The 15070-nt window shown below is 45.1% G+C and overlaps 1 protein-coding gene across 2 annotated transcripts; it reads right to left on the reverse strand.

The window, feature by feature from the left end:
* Window positions 1-225: 225 nt before the first annotated feature.
* Window positions 226-14529, reverse strand: igfbp5b (insulin-like growth factor binding protein 5b). Of its 2 annotated transcripts, XM_079732695.1 has the most exons (5): window positions 13761-14529; window positions 5087-5298; window positions 4547-4666; window positions 4137-4236; window positions 226-3781 (listed from the first exon to the last, which is right to left on the reverse strand). In XM_079732695.1, exons 1-5 carry the CDS (start codon window positions 14092-14094, stop codon window positions 3771-3773), a joined length of 777 nt encoding a protein of 258 aa, XP_079588821.1. In that variant the 5' UTR covers window positions 14095-14529; the 3' UTR covers window positions 226-3770. The 2 variants fall into 2 exon arrangements, with proteins under 2 accessions (XP_079588821.1, XP_079588820.1); XM_079732694.1 differs by having other exon boundaries at window positions 226-4236.
* Window positions 14530-15070: the final 541 nt, after the last annotated feature.

Consider the following 15070-nt stretch of genomic DNA (forward strand, 5'->3'; position numbering starts at 1 on the left):
TATTGGAAAATAATCTGTAATTTTAAAGTAAAGTAAAATGATAAGATAAAGTTATTTTGGAATTAAAATCTGATTATGTCTTATGTACAGTTTGTCAGATGAGGACAGTTTGGAAAAAGCGCTTTAAAAAACCTTAACCCTAAACCTAACTCTCTTCTTTAGTCATAGTAAATGCAAGTCAACGGAAAACAAAAATTCAAGTGCTTAAATGAATACATAACTTTATTTAAATAAATGCTTTGTCATAACAAAAAAAAAGAGACAAAGGTTAAACGAGTACATAAATTACAAGTTGAATAAATATTACACAGTGATATTCACTTTAATAATTTGAGATTTTTTGTATTTTTTCCTTTTTTTTCATTTAATTCATTTTATGCAGTTCCAAATGCTGACCGTGTTCATATCCACCTTTATATCCTGCCAGGGTGATTTCTCAAGCCATTTTAACCCCGTATCCTAGCGACCAATTGTATTGTCTACCAGAGTAACAAACAAACAAAAACAAAAACCTGTTGTTATAACTGTAGTAAAGAGTCACGTAAAAGAGCTGTCGTTACTGTAGTACTACTGTAGAATGAAGTATGTGATTATGAGTTTGAACCATATTAGAAGATTAAGAATCTGAGGAATGTACTCGTCGCAAACAGTTTAGACGTTTTGTTTTTTTCACTCCCCAATAAACTAAATCTAGCACCAAAACACCAAAAAGTACAAATTACCAGACATGTATGTTCAGTTTTGTACGATCGATATTTTCCTCTCATTGCAAAATGTGTAATCTTCTTAATAAATCAATCTGAAACTTGTGATTGGTCACTAAACGTTGACATAAAGAACTCTAAAACTCCTGTCATCCCCCACCGGTTGCTGCACAGACATCCTCAGATTCCAAAGAGCTCCTGTTAACTGTCTAGCTAAACTGTGTCTACTGTCATGCAATTGGTGAGCACCTGTATTAGGGAGGGTAGGAAGTGGCTTAGGCCCTCCCCCCAAACACACACACACACACACACACACACACACCCACCCACACAACCCAGATTCCAACCAGCGCCCCCAATGCCTTCGTCCCTGACCCCCTTAGGTTCTGCGAACTGTCAGAAGAGCCACTCTGTCATTGCTACACTGGGATGTCAATCATTCTAGACGACCCCCCCCCAAACCCTCCACCCACCTACTAGAAGATGTAATTCCAGGTGAAGTCCAAGGCATGGGCCACAAAAGCCCCTGTCGACGAAACAAAAAGAAAAGTAGAATGACCTCAAGCATCCTCCCCTTTTGAATGAAAAAACAAGATAACACATGTATTGTTGGTTTCCTGTGATTTTCTGTTGTTTGTTCATTTTTTTTGTTTGTCCCCTGGATTATTTTTGTTTGTCCCTCCCATTTCTTTTTTCCTCTTATCTTCATGACACCTGATCGTTAAGGACGCCAATTTGTGTCAGTATCCCAGACTGAATATCTGTAATAAGTGCAAGCTGCTTCTTTTTAAAAGCAAGGCCTGGGACTAAGAGGACGGGGGGGGGGGGGTATACCTTCGGGTATACCTTCAGTACTGTAAAGCCATTTTTTAAATGCACTTGCTGTTTCTCTCTCACACGTTCTCGTTGTGATTCAGCAAATGGGCTCCTCTCTGAAAATCCTTAAAAAAAATAAAACAACAAAAAAACTGGAAAGTGAGTATGCACCTGGGAGTAAGACTCACGCCCTCCTTTGATAAGCCATCTCTGTATTCTAAACGTCCTTTGGCCTTCCCCTGTTCTGGCAGTCGCGTACGTTGGCAGTCACTTGAAACAAACATCCATCCATTAGCTTATTAATAGAAGAAAGAAAGAGAAGAGAGAGAGGTTTGAACCGGCTAGTTGCTACGCAGCTCTTTCCCCCCACAAATCACTCTTGTCCAGAAATGTCCCGGGTTTTAGCTGGGGGACAGGGGAGGAATAATACCAGATTTTGTGACACATTTGAAAAAAAAACGACAGCAAAACAACAACATTTAAAGGACCGACCACATTCATATTTCTTTAACTGTTTCAGGAGTAGACTTAGAATTTTTTGTTTTAAAACGAAGAGGCCACGCGAAAAATAACTAAAACTGTCACTTTCTTGCCACGGTATTCTAACGTCATCTCATGGTGGAAGGCACTGGAACCTGATCTCAAAGATAGAAAATTACACCCTAACCGACCTTGCTAGCTACCCTTGTGTTGTTCGAAAAGTGTTGACTGTTTCCCCCAAATTGCATTGGTTGTAACTTGTAATTGTTTGAAGTTTTCGAAAAGGCAATGACAAAGATTTCCCCAGAGCGGTATGCATACATCGGGCTAGTGTCTCTCAAGGCTAGCCTCTTTTAACCGCTCTGCATTCATATTAGCACAGGACTGGCGTGCGTGCTTTGTCATCCTCATCCTCTCAATGATTCAATCTTTTTTTTTTCTACACAATGCTGAAACAATGCTTTTTCTCTTTCAAGCACCAAAACATTGTCGTTGTTGGTTTCTAAAGGCAAAAAAATATAAAACAAAAACAAAAAATAAAACATTCAATAGCTATAATTAAATGTAATGTTATACACCACGATTACACTGTAATAGCAGTACACCACTCATGGCTCAAAAGTGGGCGGTCGTTACTTCACTGAAGGCAAAGGTAACAGCACAAACGATACCATACAAAACTGTGCTTCACCCAATAGGAGCAGAGGATCCACTGGCCTTCCTGGTGAACACAAGCCTGAATGCGCACTCGAGTTAGCTTAAGCGAGGCATAGTTATTTAGTTTTACAGATTGAGTGTTCGTTCAGGGCTCAAGGGCAGAACATTTTCCATGATCTTTGTCTTGTGTGCGAGTCAGGCCACTTTAAGCTACTGAAAAGAGAAAATGTAAAAGTCAATCTTTTATTTTCCCCAGTAGAGTCAGGACTCTCTGTCAAAGTCTGTGTTGCCCTGCATGGCAGTGTCTTTTCAAATAGGCACAGTTGGCATTTCAGGCTAGCTACATTGTCAACGAGCCGCTTATATAGGTTCATCTGAAGTTACCTGTCCACCATTGTGTTGTCAAACGCTCTCTCTCTCTCTTTCTCACACTCTGTCTGTCCCCGCGACATACTTGGCAAAGGCCAGTAAATAATTCCCAGCTCAGTATCCACTTCAAGCACTAGTTATAGCTTTTGTGACTTACAAAGGAAAAAAAATATAGAGAGAAAGGACATTCTTTGTTATAGGCTCACTGCATCGTACATCTATACAAGATCATACATAAAGAAACATACTCACGGAAACACCAACACTCACTCAACACACAGTTTTCTGAAGTTACACATACATCTAAGCAGGTTCCCCTATTCATAAGTGCTGTGACAAACAAAATACCCCAACCGAATCGACTGTTACAGCCGGTCCATACCTCATCATAGATATGCATTTTCTTATTTTCTTTTGGAAAATAATGAAGCCACTTAAACCAAATAACGTCACCAATCAACCAATTAGATTCAAGTTGCCTTGATTGCAGTTTTTTCCCCCTCCACAATAGTTTTGCATTAATTTCATATAATACAAAAAATTGAATTGTAACCCCAGCTTCTACAAAAATATATCATTGATGTGTATATATTCTGATATACATGTAGCTGGGGAGGGGGAGCGGCAGCACATAGATGAGCCCCCCACTTTGAGCAGAAGTCTAGGGGGTCTGTTCTTGCAGGGTGTGTGGGGGGGTTGGGATGGTAGTGGGGATACCCTTGTTCGAAGATGAGTGCTTGGACATCAAAAAGAGCCTACAAAAGTAAAGAAAGAAATAAAGAAAAATATAAGTGTCCCCATTCATTCGTTTGGATTCTTTTTCCTTTTCTTTCTTCCTTTAGACAAACCCCCCCCCCCCCAAAAAAGAAATCTCAAAGCGACAGGAGGGCGGAGTCAACCGGTGTGATGAAGACGATGGTGATGGAGGAGGAGGAGCGAGAGAGGAAGGTGTGGGCCCAAGGTCAGGTGGTGCACGGGTAAGGGTGGAAGGGAGGGGGGATCAGGTGGGGGGGATTGTGGGTAATAGAGTTCTTCCCCCGTTGTTGGTATTGTTCTTTATTCTCATTCACTCATTGTTGTTGTTGTTACTGCTGCTTTCCAGATCCTTACACTGGATGTCCCCACCACTGTAGTCTGTGCCGGGCAGCTGCACGCCATACTTGTCCACGCACCAGCAGATCCCCCGTTTACGGCCGCGAGACGGCTTGCACTGCAGAGAACAACAACACGGTAAAGTTTTAGAAATGATGCTGGATCGGATTAGGATGAGTATCTTATTCCGAATTCGGTAAAATATCATGGGAGCAAGTGGTAAGTGTATATCTTGATGTGGTGTTTTAGTCCCACTAATAATAAATATTACAAAGTCAGAATATCTATCTTTCAAAACATCACAATTCCCCACCTTAGATCATAAGCATGCACATATATTATGTAGCATACATATACTAGGTATGGTGGCATCTTACCAATAACTTTTTTTTTTCTAATTGTCTTTATAAGTGGAAAAAACTGTCTACCTGTTTGCGCTTGAAGAATCCTTTTCTGTCACAGTTTGGGAGGTACAGAGACAGAGCCATCACGCGAGAAGTGTCCTTCATTCCTTGGATGATGCCATCTAACTTTCTCCTGCAGGGACCCTTTAAAGAAAAGTACAAACCAATGAGGATCAAGAAAAACAGTCAATGTTTCACTCCATTTTAAAGCTTTAGAACAACCACTCTAATCTAACCCAATAACAACTAACACCGGACCATTGCTGATATGTTGACATCCATGGCTGATTCATTGGGATGTTGCTTTGGCTTTGATCCTTAATAAGTGCCTCACTTTGTTGTCAAAGTATTTGCGACTGAAACCACAGCCATTAAACTTGTTCTACACTGTTTAGGGTTAAACGAAACCTTCATAATAACTTTCGGCAAATTGCATTGTTAAGCACCAATCATGCATTGTAGGTTCGACCGATTTAGAAACTGAGCAAACAAGGGTGGATTGACACAAGAGAATTGTCACACAAGCAGAAGTATTATGGCTCTGCAGTTGTAAGGAATACGTACAAACTCGGGCTCATGCTTGTCGATGGGGAGCGGGGAGTAGTCCATGGGGGGGCCCAGTGACCGCTGCTTGCCCTGCTTCCTCTTCTGCTCCTTGCGCACGGCGTGGGCCTTCTTGCTGTTCAGGATGTCCTTGGGCAGGATGGGCACCTTGGCCGGCGGCAGGTCCTCCGCCATATCGGGCGACATGGCGTCATCATGCTCCCGCGACTGATCTGTACGTCAACAAAGAAATCAAAAAGAACCGTAATTGTTGTAATTGTTGTTCAAATTTGGTTCATAGGTATCCAGCCAGGCAGAAGCTGTATGATGGAAGTGGTCACTCACAATGCAACATTTTGATTGGCTGGCCGAACAATTCGATCTCTAACTCACACTGTATGGTTTGATTGACGTGCCACAATGTGGGTTATCACACAGCATGAAACAAATAATCATAATCAGGCAGGATTTTGTATTGGTTTGACTCCTCGCCAAATGGTTCTGGGTTCAAACTCGAATATCTGCAGTCTACCTCGAGGCATCCCTGAGAAAGATGAAAAACCCCTAGTTGCCTCTTAGTAAGCTTTGAATAAAAGTGTCAAGTGTTAGTCTATAGTCTTTAAGTCGATAATATTTCACCCAGCAAAGCGCATATAAATAGTGCGTCAAGTAGATTCCCATTCCTCTGTATGTATTCTGCACTCCTTACTCGTCGCACGGCATGTTTACCATTCTATAGCTTGTTGTTTTATTGCTTCAGATAAATGCATGACCAGATGCAGTTCCCAGGCTTTCTGGCTGCCAAATGTTGCTTTCCTATTTGTTTACGAAGGAGGAGGGTGAAACCAAAGATCAACAGCTGATGAACTTCAACTCTAAATGCAGATTTCCTTACATCCAAGTATCTCCTTATGGAATTCGTACAAACCACATAAATTGGGTCATCTGCTACGTCAAGCTACTAGAGTGCTAAGTCTTCACCTGGTTTTCATCTCCTTGGTTTCTCTACCACTTCACTTTAATTCAAAGTTAAACACAGGCAGCCTTTTTTTGGTCATAGCTTGGTTAGCTAGTTCAGATTGTGGTTGGAATACAAAGTGAGTTGGCAAAAGCAGGCGCCAGGCTGCACATCTGTGTGCTCGTCGTGAGACCTTTTCTGAAATACCATCAGATATGTCCCAACTGCCAAAGGCTTGCCTGGAAACTCAGTTGCTGTTTGTAGCACAGCGGCCCAAGTACATGAAGCATTGAGGCATCTGACAAAGTGAATCAACGTCCCACTAGCGTCACAAGCTAACAAAAGTACTCGGCATTGAATCTGAGCACATCGTCCGTTGCGGAAAGTCACGTCACTTACTGGAAATGTACCTTAGGTTTACAGTGTTGATTTCTTTAATTGTATTTATTTCACCAAATGCCTTTTTTTCAACGTGTAGCAACCTAGCTTCCCCCAGGTGGCACTTGGGTCCCAGGGATAACAAGCGTTGTACCAGTAGGATATTAGAGGGTTCGTTGAGGTCCCTTATCCCTAAGCTAGCCCCTTACCCTCCTCCTTCTATCTTTGGCGGGCTCAGCCTCTTAAGCCTACACCTCCTCTCCCCCAGCCCCCATGCCCGCCCCCCAAAGCCAAAGCCAGAGGTTCCTTGAGGCCACCGAAAGAAGCGCCCCGCCCCCCACTACGCTGGCTCCGCCCCTGCCCATCGGCTTAATAGTAGCATAACTTCAGGGGTGTTGCCGGGGCCTTTGCCAGGGCCTTAACCGGCAGCAGCGGCAGTGTGTGCCAGCGGATGACCCTGGTTATATTTATCTGACAAGGAAACCTGCAGAGATGCGCCTGGGCTGGGGGTTGGGGGGGGTGGGACAGAGACAGGCCTGCCGTCAAAGTGGACAGAAACTTTTGTCTAGGACGGGCGGCATTATATAACCGATAAACATAAAGCAAATAAACTGCGTCGTAAAACGAGGAATAAGGGACTGGGGTAACTATGTTTTTGTCATTTGATTATTTGACAGATTTGTCCTCCTCTCTCTCTTCGGTAAAAGACAAGACAGGAGGGAAATAAAGCAATGGAGGATTGAACAAGGACATAGCTACTCCCAAGGAATTAAAATAGCCTGACACAGCATGGGTGTCTAGGGCATATGGGAGAGTGGGGGAGGTGGGGGTAGGGTGGTGGTGGGTAGTGGTGGATCGTGGTGGGGGTGGGAGGTGATTACCAGAATCGGGTCTTTGGCTTCTGAGCTGCAGTGCTGCCTCTTTGAAACTAATCTCGGGACTCATGACTTGGCAGGGCCGCGGTTTGTGTTTGGATACGTCCGCGTGTCTGCCTGCTCAGACTGCAAGGCCATAAACTGTTATAAATAAATACGCCACTCAAGCGCTCATCCATACATGATGCTTGTTGCCATGGTGAAGAAAAACTGTCTATTAATTTTTCTCTTAGCCGTCTTATTCATTACGTAGGTTCAATGGATCAGCTCTTGAAGGTATTTAACACAAACTGAAAATATTAATGAATGCGTGTCGCACTTGTAGTTTGGCGTGAAGAATATTAATATGTAACGTAATATGAGTAATGTTATGTTACGTTTTTAGGGGGAATGTTACCTGAGGACTACTATTGAAAGAGACCCCACTCTGCCCTTGTTGCCAAGCTTAGAGTGTATCCATTGTAAAGGACAACAGTCTCTCTCTCTCTCTCTCTCTCTCTCTCTCTCTCATTCTTACTAAATCAGTTGAATTCATCTTTTCTGAAGTGGGCCCTTCAGCCACAAAGAAAGAAAAAAAATCTCATTTTTTCCATGCTCTGGGTCCCCAGCTTGTAAAGCAAGCTTAGAGGGTCTGTGTTTAACTACTGAAACACAGCCAAGACTCTGGACACCGGCCAACACTGCCTGGTCACGTGCAACCTCTCCATTCAGCTGAGCCCAACGCAACATTGCTCTCTCTCTATCTCTGTGTCTCTCTCTCTCTCTCACCCTCTCTCTCTTTCTCTCTCTCTCTCTCTCTCTCTCTCTCTCTCTCTCTCTCTTCCTCTCTCTTCCTCTCTATGACTCCCACTCTGTCTCACCCTCTATCTCACTGTCTCTTCCTCTCTCTCTTGTACTCTCTCTCTTTGCCTCCCCCTCTGTCTCACTCTCTCTCCTCTCTCTTGCTCTGTCTTTCACCTGCAGCCTCACCCTTTCTCTCTCTTTCGGTCCCTCTCTCTCTTCCTCAACTAATGAAGATTTCATTAGAACAAGAGGAGTGGAGGAGCCAAAAGAGGTGCACCTGATACTCTGTTTAAAAATTAACATCTGTGGTCAATTATTGCTTCATCAATATTACCCAGGATCGTCACAGAGGGGGATGCAAAGCCCAGAGAATAAAAAAAAGTTATAAACCGCCTTCAAGAGGATTCTCTCATGAGTGTGAGCTCCGATTAAACATTCGAGAGAAGCATTTTTCCTTAGCTAAAAATCACCTTGCCATCGTATTCCGAAAAGTAAAGGTACTGACCAACTTTATCTGTCATTTGTGCCTTCTTTTCTTTCAATACATCATTTACGTGATCTTTGGTCAAATTAAAAAATAAATGTCTGGTAGTCTCAATGAAAAGACAACTGCCATTTAGAGGTCAACAGAAGTAAAAACGTTTAGCACCACTAGGATTTAGCCATTTAAAGGTCCAAATGTCAAATCCTCCCTTCTTCTGTTAGTATGTATGACACTATGCAGGAATCAGTGCACCTTTAACCAATGTAACCATGGCAGATCATTGTTGATGACAGAACATGTAACAGTGCAGACAGGAGGAGGAAAATCGCCTGAAAGATTGATTTCCAAAGGCTTTTCTAAACAATTGTACTCAGGGACAGAGCTGCAATAGCTTCCAGAGACAAAAGGCTGAATCTGTCGTGGGAGATCTGGCCCTTTACTGCGGGAAATTCTACCCACTTCTCCAAAACTCCTTGTAGGGGCTTTAATATTTCAAAGCATGCCCATGGCCCGATAACCCCTGGCTTTCTAGAGAAGAAACACTGCAGCTAACAAGCCAGCAGATGAGTTATGCAAGATGCTACTTATATATAATATACAGTATAGATTTTTTATAAGACTTAATTTTTGGTCCAAATCTGTTCAACGATTTACCATCAAAATCAAATATATTAATACCGCAGCCCATACCTAACTATTGATATGCTTAACAAGACATAAAGATGATTTTTGTTTGCTTCAGCACAACAGAATTAATTCCCGCAGCCTTTACCCTACATTACCCTCTTTGCACAGTGTGTTCTGTACTGTTTCCGCAGGTTAGATGCAAGAGTTTGTGTTCTGCCAAGCGCATTTTTTCGGCATCCTGGACTTCCAGGAAACAACTTTTCCCCACGGTATTGTGCGTACATATGTTCATCGCAATCAAATGGCTTCCTGTTTCTCCAAATGCATGTTATAAATAACCCAGAGAACAATCCAAGTATTATAATTTATATTTTAATGGATGAAGGGGGAGAATGAAGTGTGCAAAAGGTGAATACATTTTTTTGCAAAGCCTCTAGAGGTAAACTGTAGTTTAAACCTATACCAGTTATGTCAGAAAACATACAGCATCAGTGTTGTACAGATGGTCAAGTTAGGCTGCGCTCCTAATTTCGCTCTGAGGTCTCAACCCACATCTTGAGCTTGGCTCCTCAATAAGCCACATGGACAGGCGCAACCTGTTTTCGGGTCACGGCACCACAACACAATTGCTGGGTGTGACAATGTTCTGGCTCTCTCATGGCACCAGCAGCTATATTGGCTGGAAGTTAGGATTCCTGAGCTCACGTTCCGTGAGCAGAGAGCCTCCCAGAGACCTATAAAGAAAGATCCCTGGAGGGGGGAAATAGAGGGACAAGCCAACATATACACTGTTTTCGGGTTAACACTATGTTTGGTTTTGCAGTAGCCCACTCAATCAACTTTTTTTATTGTGGCATTTATCTTGACCTTGGAATTCCTGTCCCAAGGTCGGAGGTGGGGCCAGGAGTTGTTGGCCGGGGGACTATCCTAATTTGAGGGCATGAGGCAGGGGGTCGCCATTGGATGCCACAGTTTCATGCAGAGTTTCTGACAAAACGGCCATGCCATGAGCGAAGGCTGAAGGCCAAGTTAATACAATCCACAGATTGTAGTGGTTGTGCACTGAAAATGCGCCAATTCAACTAGGGACCAGGGAAAGGGCATGTTGTAAATGAACTGGATTACATCTCAAATGTTCTGAATGGAGCACAGTGTGTATGCTAAACAGGTCAATAAAATAAATCTTAAATTGAAGGATTGTGTGCCGTGGACAATGCTAAAGTGACAATATCTTCCCTGAAGGTATGTGTGTCCTTTGTGTCTTTTTCCTCACAGGCTCTAAACAGTAATCCACTGTTCTGCCTTTCTAGGTTTTCAAACCTGTTTGAGTTGTGCCAAATCTCCATGCCCTTTTAGAGAGCGCCATGTGGGCATCCATAGTTGTCAGAGGCTCTTGACAGAGAATGACTACTGTGTAAGCTGATGCACCTCACAGCTGTTCGTGTTAGCAAGCCAGGTGTCTGTGAGTGGCATGCCGCACCAAGACTGCTGTAAAACTTTATAGGATGAAATCAGACAAGCGTGTCAGAGAAATTGTTCCCTCTACCATTGAAAGACTGGCAAGTCGGAAGCAGATGTAAAGAAAAGAAAACCGAGCTTGATTCCTTCCATGTATCAAGTCAAACAGGTTTTCTCAGGCCGTTCTTAGGTAACACAGGCCTGGGAAGGCGGTGGATTGACTCTTGGAAGTCCTTGCATGGTATCTCGATACGACAGATCTGGCATATCGTCATGGCAACTGAAATGGATCTCTGGTGGTTCGCGCTTGGCTCTGGTCTCTAGGCTTTCTCTCACACACAGAGCTACAATGTGCTAGCGATGGAATTGAAATGAAAATATCTTTGTTGTGTGCAAGTTCATTGTGAAAGTGTCAAGCGATACAAGCAGCTGTGGCCCAGGGTGTGTCCTGCAGTCATGTTTTGTGCATGCAACGCATTGACCAGAGAATGATGGATGCTCTTCATTTTAAGTAGGAAGATAGAAAGAGCCATTCGATTATTTGCAATAAAAGCAAAGGGTTTACACAGCTGAAGCTCAAATTTCACAATTGTATGTGATTCATTGCCATACTTCAATCTGATGAACAAAAAACCAAACAATCATTTACTTTTCACCTGAACTGAATGAACTCAAACATTTCCAAGCATTTGCCAGCAGAACAAATTGCCTTACATTAATAAGAAAATAGAGAAACCCTAACAGCACCACGACCGCTGCAAAGCCAATGCAGGGTTTCAACAGGTTTGACGAAGAAGGCCGCCAGGTTTCCTGCCGCATGTGAAATGAAAGGGCCTGGCGTGCCTGCCAGCGTACGATTAAAGTTCCCTGGATTTAGGATCCCATTCCTAATCATCTTTTTGTTTCTTGGCAAATAGCAATCTGTTCAAACATACGGTTCTTTCACAAAGCAGGGCCCAGAGGAGCGCCTGTTGCCTTGAAGTCATATCTCTTGGCAAAGCCATCCCATTTACCCACCAATCACTCACAAGGTCCAGAACTCTCCCCGCACCCCTCGTCTACTCCTCTTCACCACACCCTCCACCTCCACCCAAACCCTCTCGACAAGATAAACCAACAGAACCAAGGACAACAGAAACACACAGAGACAATTTTTTCAAGTCTCAACAATGTGGCTACCGTTTGCCCGCTAGAGGTTCAATCCATCCGCTGTTCAATAGCAGTAGCAGCTATGACGCTACTACAACTAACACAAAACAATAACAAAGCTAGCTTGGTCAGACGACTTGGGAGTGATAGGTTGGTGGCTACCTCCCTCCCTCCCTCTGTATCGGCTGAGCGAGGGAAACGGCACAGACGGGCTGCAACCCCACACCACAGGAACCCAGCATGGCTTCACCTCACCCTGTCCCCTCCCCACCCTCCCCCAACTCCTCCTCCACAACTGCTCCCCCCCCCCCCTCAGAGGGAGCTGCGCGGCCGACAGCTATGTTCACGGAACAGCAGCGCCGTAGGCATTCTGCTGAATCACTGTGTTGCGACTGAGCGCCCGTGCAATAAATGCACCGCCCGGGGCCAGGAAAAGTGTCTGATTGCCACTGTGGACAGACGGAGGAGATGGCACTCATGCATGCACACCAACACACACACACACACACACACACACACACACACACACACACACACACACACACACACACACATACACATGGATACAGTGCACACATGCATTAACACATATAGACATAGACTCAAGTATACACTCCGATACATACATGCACACAAATGCACAAACACACACATGCACACGCACAAGCACCACACACACACACACTGGGATCCATGTCTGAAGTGTGACCACTTTTAACTACTCTGAGCGACACAGGCCCAGACACAAACAGTTCTGGGCCTGTGTAAATACACACACCCCACAGGTCACGCTGAGAAATAGACGCGCGTACACACAGACACACTTTTTTTCTTCAGCGCAACGCTCCTGAGAACAAAGCTTGGCTTAAGGAGTACTTTATATGTAAACGGCACGAATAGATTCAGCACCTTGTGTCTAATGTTTAAATGAATCCCACGGCGTCTGAAGGAGGTGCGCTCTGCATACTAGGTGCGAGGAGCCCTCAGAGGCCTTCAACACCCGAAAGGAGCCCGGTGGTATTTCTTAGTATGTGGCATGACGCCGAAACCTTTGGGGCTGCCCCCTACTTTTCCAGTTGACAAGTTAACAAATAACTCTGGAAGGACATACATGTGGCTGTAAGGCTCGGTAGTTCAAGGCATTCAATGTTCATATTGTCTGTCCACATTGCACGCATGGCAAAAAGTCAGGGTGCGCTCTCTCTCTATCTCTCTATCTCTCTCTCCCTCTCTCCCCCCCCCCCTCTCTCTCTCTCTCTCTCTCTGTAAATATCTCATATCTACAATCTAGGCTGCGCAACCAACCCGCGGTAAAGGATCACATAGTCAAAAGGCAAACGGTCCAAGCGCATGTTATTCGCTCTCTTTCGTGAGGTTGAAATGGAAAATAGCGAAGAAGGCAAGCTCCAAGGAGATAGAGAGGGAGACAAATATCTATAACATAGACAGATAGACCACAGAGCTACGGTCTGCACTAAGATTGGCTAACGGGCCACAGTGCATCAGTAGGGTAGCGATATATTGTGGAGGCTTAGTGGTCGAGACTTTTCTATCTGCGCTCTGGGGACGGGGAGAACTGGAGCGATGCTGCAATTCGGGTATTTACGCACGAACGATCATCCATCTCCAACTCCAACTTCACCAAAACATTTCAAATCCGGCCAACTTATTCGCAAGTGTCTACCTCAAAGAGTGTTTTTGTAAAAGTGTGAGAAGTGTATGTGGCAAGCCTTAAGGTGCAATCTCTTTCTCCGGCGTTCGAATCAAGGGGAGGCGCACGGTTTAATCGCGCCCGGGACGCGCTAATCAGACGGCACCTCTCGCCATCTGTCACACGCGACATGGTGTAAGCGCCCGATATTCCTCCAGATCCCCTGCCAATGCAACCCTCCCCGCCCTCTGACCCGTTTTCTCCACCATGTCGTCTTGTGTGCGTGCGGCGGGGCGGCAGAAGAGCAGACGGCCGCGGCGGAGGCATCTTACCTATGGGAGGATGAACCGGTTTGTATCCTTTTTCGTTGGTGCACACGCCTCTGCCGTGGAGGAGGGCGTGCAGGGGCTTCTCCTCTCCGCTCCGCGGCAGACAGCGCAAGCCCTGGGTGCAGGTCCCGGTGTAAACCCCGCACGCCTGCCCTTCCGACAGGGCGCACGTGAGGCAGCAGCCACAGCCGGGCTCCTTGACCAGCTGGCACCCCACCGGCACCGGGGGGCACATGGACATCGCCTTGTCGTCGCAGGGCTCGCACGGCACGTAGGAGCCTAGGCAGCCGGACAGCCCCAGGACGAATGTCACCAAAAGGCAAAAACTCAAAAACATGTTTGCGGCGTGGGAGGAGAAAAATGTGCAAATTTGTCGCAAATACAAAAAAAAAATACTATATATAAATAGATATAGAGGCCTTATTCTAACGAACACACAAACGCGGTCCGAATCTGATAATCCAATTCTTTTTTTAAGCTAAAGCCCGAGAGTCTTCATCCAAACGAGTGCGCTCTTGTCTGTTGAGAGGGGTGAACACTGACAGGCTGCACTGCAGCATGCAACAACATCTAACGCACACAGAACCAGTTCAAGCGGCGCGCTTTTCTCTGCCCAAGATCTGCCTTCTCCTGCAGCGGTATATACGCGAGTCTCTCACAGTAACACACACACGCCAAAAAAATAAACACTCAACTTCTGCCCGAGCACCTTTTCTTTCCCCAAACGGATTCCGATACTCTCTCCACCCGAGAACTTTCCTGAGCTGCACTGATCCACTCGAGCACTGCCTTGCCTTTTTAAAAACAGCCGAGCCCGAGCCCCTAACTATGAATACGCGCAACAGAGGGGAAGGGAGGCGCACTTGTTCCACGCCTCGGCAGGGGGCCAGCCCTTTTCTTCAGCAGCCACATCGATCTCCACTCCGTGCAGCAAGCAGCACAGAGATCGATCCTTCACGCCGTCGGATCGGACGCCAGTGTGTGCATGAGGGCAACAAACCAGATACATGCAGTTTAAACGTGCCGCTTCCAAAAAAGTTGCTGCAGGCTTTTTTTGCTGTGGACAATGACATTGTTTAAGAAGCTCTCTCCGCTGCGTCCCCGGGTAAAGCCCATCCCGTTGTTTAGTAGCCCCCCACACAGACACTGGAGGAATTCAAAACGGTCATCTTGTTTAGGAGAGGAGTGCATCAGGATATCGATCGGGTGTAACACCACATATCATCGCTGTTGGATGATTGTTAACACACGTCGGTTTATCACTCTTCGGCTTCTTAGTCCTAAATCTTGGAGACTCTGAATTCGTTCTGCGC

Source organism: Pollachius pollachius, assembly GCF_949987615.1.
Source record: "Pollachius pollachius genome assembly, chromosome: 3".
NCBI classification, from domain to species: domain Eukaryota; kingdom Metazoa; phylum Chordata; class Actinopteri; order Gadiformes; family Gadidae; genus Pollachius; species Pollachius pollachius.

Coding starts and splice junctions, on each gene's coding strand:
- igfbp5b (XM_079732694.1), bottom strand. CDS start 14,094: ATGTTTTTGAGTTTTTGCCTTTTGGTGACATTCGTCCTGGGGCTGTCC. Junction 5,299..13,760: donor ACCGGTTCATCCTCCCATAG/GTAAGATGCCTC, acceptor GTTGACGTACAG/ATCAGTCGCGGGAGCATGAT. Junction 4,237..4,546: donor GATTCTTCAAGCGCAAACAG/GTAGACAGTTTT, acceptor TGTTCTCTGCAG/TGCAAGCCGTCTCGCGGCCG.